At 37.7% G+C, this 5,379-nt stretch overlaps 1 protein-coding gene across 1 annotated transcript in view; it reads right to left on the bottom strand.

Annotated features, from left to right (window-relative positions):
• The window catches only part of LOC130586253 (leucine-rich repeat-containing protein 7-like), a gene marked incomplete at its 3' end in the record, with an annotated part of 28,663 nt that overhangs the window by 12,052 nt on the left and 11,232 nt on the right, over positions 1-5,379 (bottom strand). The window contains exons 8-9 of the mRNA XM_057386999.1: positions 1,948-2,022; positions 1,394-1,538 (exon numbers count right to left, since the gene is read on the bottom strand). Of these exons, the coding sequence (XP_057242982.1) occupies positions 1,394-1,538; positions 1,948-2,022 (220 nt within the window). The remainder of the gene's footprint in view (positions 1-1,393; positions 1,539-1,947; positions 2,023-5,379) is intronic.

Below are 5,379 nucleotides of genomic sequence, written 5' to 3'. Positions count from 1 at the left end.
AGATGGAAAACAGGAGTGGAAGGCACCCAGTGAGTGTCAATAATTAACAGCRTTAATTAGCAATCCGAGGAATTAGGAATTTGAGGAATTAGGGATTCCTAATTAGGAATTAGGAATCTGAGGGAATTCATTTAAAATTCAGGGGTTTTACAATTCCATGTTCAAAGGGAAAATGGAAGGGATTGGGATTGAAATACCCAGAGGGGCAGAGGGAGGTGCCTGCAGCCACTCAAATCCCAGAAATCCCAATTATCCTGAATAATCCTGATTAATCCAGAAATTCAATCCATGTAAAACAGCCAAAAGGAAAAGAAAATTCATAATTTGAACCATTTCATTTCCTTTTTCCGCTGTGAATGAGCAGCAAATTCCTGTCAGAGCTTCCTGCTGCTCCCATCGTCCTTCTCAGACTGATTTTTACATTTAAACTGAATTAATTCCGTCCTTCTTGGCTTCTTTTCCTTAAAAAAGTCAACCAAGGTGGATCCTCTCCTTCCAAATGGGGAATTTTGCTCCGACTTTACAAAATGGGAGTGCCCAGAGTGCATTTTCTGCCTCCTTTGGGATTTAATGGTGGACCTTGTTCCACGATTATAAAATCTCATCATTCCAAACAATAATAATAATAATAATAACAATAACAATAATAATAATAGCAATAATAATACTAGTAGCAATTAATAACAGTAGTAATAGCAATAGCAATAGTAATAGTAATAAAAATAATGATAATAATAATAACAAAAATTAATTTACACATAAAATTACATACAAAATTACATATAAAATTATATATAAAATGACACATAAATTACATATATAATTATATATAAAATCACACATAAAATTACATATAAAATCACATATAAAATCATATATAAAATTAAAAAATCGCATATAAAATTACTTACAAAATTAAATAAAAATCACATAAAAAATCACGTATAAAATTAAATAAAAAATCACATATAAAATCACGTATAAAATTAAATAAAAAATCACATGCAAAACCACATATAAAATTACATATAAAATTAAATAAAAAATCACATACAAAAATCACATATAAAATTGCATATAAAATCACATATAAAATCACATATAAAATTGCATATAAAATCACATATAAAATCACATATAAAATCACACATAAAATTACATATAAAATAACTTACATATAAAATGACATATAAAATCACATATAAAATTAAATTAAAAATCACATAAAAAATCACATAAAAATGAAATAAAAAACCACAAATAAAATCACGTATAAAATTAAATTAAAAAATCACATATCTAATCACACATAAAATCACATATAAAATTAATAAAAAAATCACATATAAAATCCCATATAAAATTCCACATAAAACAGAGATAATCTCCTCACCTATGGAATCAGGCAGCTGCTGCAGCATGTTGGAGGARAGCAGCAGATCCTCCAGCCCCTCGCAGCCCGAGATGTCCAAATCCACSGTCTCGATCCTGTTTTTGGACACATCCAGGTACACCAGCTGCTTTAGCTTCCCTATAGACTTAATAGCACGTGAGACAGAGTTACTTGAGCAGACAGAGCTGCAAATGAGAGCTTAATTAGAGACAGACACATAAATCTGGGATCCGGAGTACTTTTCAGATCCTGAGTTAATTARCGAGCTCCAAATTTGTTAAATTTGCATTTCTGGACATGCAGTTGTGTTATTTCTCCATTTGGACATGGATCCGATGGATATTCCCAATTTTCACCTCCCACCAGGCAGGTTGTTTTCCATGTTGAACATTCACATAATGCTTACATTAATTAATTAATGACTTAATTAATTAATGACTTAATTAATTAATGACTCTGCACCCCCACCCAAGGAAATGCTCATGAAGGATTTCCCTACCAGGCCAACAGGACCCCAAAACCACCCAACAATCCCATAAAATAAATGTCCATACCCCAGGTAGCACTTGCAAGGAATTATTGTCCATCCACAGCTCCTTTAGGTTCTGGATTTGTTCRAGAACCTCAGGCTGAGGAGAAGAATAAATAATTATGGGCAGTTAAATAAATCAGTTTTTTTTAATTCTTTATAAAGCACCATTTCTTATTTCTTTGTCATTATGGACAGTTAACTAAAGCAGCATTTTTTATTTGTTTAGTTCAATAAAAACCAGTATTTTCTCAAAAGAAAAAATAAAAATTCCCTGTTCCCATCCCTTTGTTTTTTACATCCCACCTCAGCCTTTCGGGTGTTCAATGACAAGAAGAGAAAATTCCCTTTGTGTAATTTAACCACTGCTGCTCTTTAGCAAAAGTTGTAAAATTTAAAAACTTTTTGCCAAAGAAATGTGTCCATTTGGGAGATTTCATTCTTCAGCACAGCCAGGAGTCAAAACGTACAGAAAAAAAACAAAATTGCGGAATTAAACTTTATCAGTTTTATTCTTTTCAACACTTGGGGGTATTGAGGAGCTGAAAAAGGCAATTCCTCAAATAATTTCTTGCTCCTTCCAGCTGTGAAAATCCAGAATTAGCAGCTCACAAACATTCCCAGGTTTCCTCAGCAAAGTTTTCCTTCCCCACAAAACACTTTCCACAGCAAAGCAACACTTGGAATTTGCCTTCGCCCTCTCAAGTTGTAGAGATTTTTATTCAAGGCCTGTCAGAACCTGCTATTAAATATTCCATTAAATATTCAATTAAATATTCCAATAAATATTTCATTCCAAGCCAGCTTCCAGCATTTGGAAGTGGAACAACTGGAATTATTCCAGCAGAGCAGAAACAAACGGACCTTCCCAGCAGGACCAGACCTCGAGAAAATCCTGGGATTATCCTGAATGCTCTGGTTGGAATGTTGCCATTCCCAGAAAAAATCATATTTTCCACTTTCTCAGGGAATTTTGGGAGAAGCTCCCAATTCCTGCTCAGATCAGAACAAAGCTGATAAAAACAGGAGAGCTCATTCCCTGCTTTCCACATCTCCACATGAAGTGTTCCCGTTCAAACGAGTGCTGAACATTTTAAAGATGATTTATTTTGGCTCTGCTAATTCCATTGAAATCCTGCTGTCCTTCGGTGATTAAAACCACTCTTAATTTCCAGGCTAAATTGATTAATGGCCATTTGATGCTGTTTGTTCCCGTGCTGATTAATGTTTCCTTGTCCCTCTGGAGCGTTCCCTGGCTCAGGTTTTTATGGAGAATCGTGATTTCYCCTCTCAGCTTTAATTTGGTTTGAAATTCCTCTCGTTTTAATTCCTTTAAATTCCTCCCCGACCCAGCCTGGTCCTGGGAATTTCTCAGATGGGAATTTCTTGGATTGGAATTTCCCAGAATAATGAATTTCCCATCATTTTGGGGCGCTKTGGGATATTCCACACTGTGGCACGCCGTGCTCCAGGTGGGTGGGTTGGCATTAAAAGGGCATTAAAAACTTCTGGGTCTCGATTAGGAAAGATTTGGGTTTGTTCTGGGAAGGGTTTAGCTTCCCACACAGCTGCCATAAAGGGATGGGGTGGAATGGGAATAGGAATAGGAACGGGAATAGGACAGGAATAGGAATAGGAATAGGAATAGGAATAGGAATAAGAATAGGAATAAGAATAAGGATAGGAATAGGAATAGGACAGGAAAGAAATAGGGACAGGAATGGAATAGGAATAGGACAGGAACAGGAATAGGAACCGGACAGAAAAGGAATAAGAATAGGATTAGAATTAGGATTAGGAATAGGAATAGGAATAGGAATAGGAATAAGAATAAGGATAGGAATAGGAATAGGAATAGGAATAGGAATAGGAATAGGAATAGGAATAGGAATAGGAATAGGAATAGGAATAGGAAAGGGAATAGGAAAGGGAATAGGAATAGGAATAGGAATAGGAATAGGAATAGGAATAGGAATAGGAATAGGAATAGGAATAGGACAGAAGAGAATCAGCCGAAAGGGTTTCACATTGAGCACCCAATCCAACTCCCTGACCAATTCCATCTCACCAGACCTTAAAGGATATTTATTATTAAGGGAATTGTCCAAGAGTCCCTTAATCCTGCTCTCCAGGAACTGAGATTTATTATTATGGGAATTGTTCCAAGAGTTCCTTAAGCCTGCTCTCCAGGAACTGGTTCCAGGCTCTGAGCACCCTCTCCCTACAGAAAACCTTTCTGGGATCGAATCCGGATTGAAGACCCACATGAATTTTTGATAAAATTATGTTCTRTTTTATTTTTGATAAAATTAAATTTTATTTTTTATTAAAATTCGAGGTGCCAAAGCTCTGGATTTGGTGCTCACGGAGCCCTGGGGCAGCAGCTGCAGCTCTGCCAGGTTGGGATTCTCTTCACCAAATTCCAGAGCTGCTGTTTAGGGAGCCACACTTTGTACTCCAGGAACATCCAGAATTTGGGAATCTCATCCCCAGCACAGTGGACAAACGGAATAATTCCATTTTGGCAGTGACAGCCCCGTGCCTGGGGCTCTCTGTGGCTGCAGGGAGGGCCCAGCCTTTTCCAGCTCCGGGGAAAGGTCCCTTCATTCCAGGAATATCAAAGGAATGAGGCTCTCCCACGCCACCCACTCATTTTTCTCCAATAAAAAAGGGGAATTTCCATGGAAACCCAAATCAGATTTTTGGAATCCATGCAAACATGAACTTTTAATCCCTTTTTTCCCAGGTGTGAGTTAACCCAGTAATCCTTTCCCTGCGACATTCCTGCACATTCCCACTGYTCCTTGGCCTCCTGGACCATTTGGTTTCCTGCATTTGATTCCAATTCTTGCATTTTTGGAGTAGCTGCCTGAAAAATGAATCCTTTTGGGAATTGTTGCCCTAAAAGGAGGATGGGTCCACCCCTGTCCTGATTTATCACTCGTGGGCTCGCTCTGCTGCCATGGAAAAATAAGGAATATTGTCCAATTCCAACACCACAAATCCAAGCCATCCCCGGAAGAGGCTCTCCAAATTCGGGAAGGATTTAATTCCTCCAATTAAAATTCCAAGCAGCACTTCTGCAAATTCCGTTCTGTTTATCCACGCTGAAGATTTTTAATTAAAAATCCGAGTTAAATCCTCTGTTTCTTCCTGCTTGGAATAAAGGAGCAGCCTGGAACGGGGTGGGAGTTGCTCCATAAAAAAGATGTGGAGACTTTGCTACAGCTTTACCACAGGTGACATTTTGGGGCTGGTTTGAAGTGGAATTATCCCAGTTTTAACTCAAGCTCCAGGAGCTGTTCCCCTGTAGGGTTGGAATCCCTGATCCTGTTCTTGTAAGGAACAGCATCTCTGTGTGTTGGCAACAGAAAAAAAATCCCGAAAGATTTCAGTCTCAGGGAAATGAATTCTGATCTCGGGGTGAGTTGGGGACAGAAACTCCTTTGGGATTGAT

This window comes from Malurus melanocephalus, unplaced genomic scaffold, assembly GCF_030028575.1.
Source record: "Malurus melanocephalus ecotype Western Australia unplaced genomic scaffold, MMel_1.1 scaffold_1108, whole genome shotgun sequence".
NCBI classification, from domain to species: domain Eukaryota; kingdom Metazoa; phylum Chordata; class Aves; order Passeriformes; family Maluridae; genus Malurus; species Malurus melanocephalus.
Note: the sequence above shows the minus strand (reverse complement) of the source record. Positions and strands in the feature narration are given on the sequence as shown.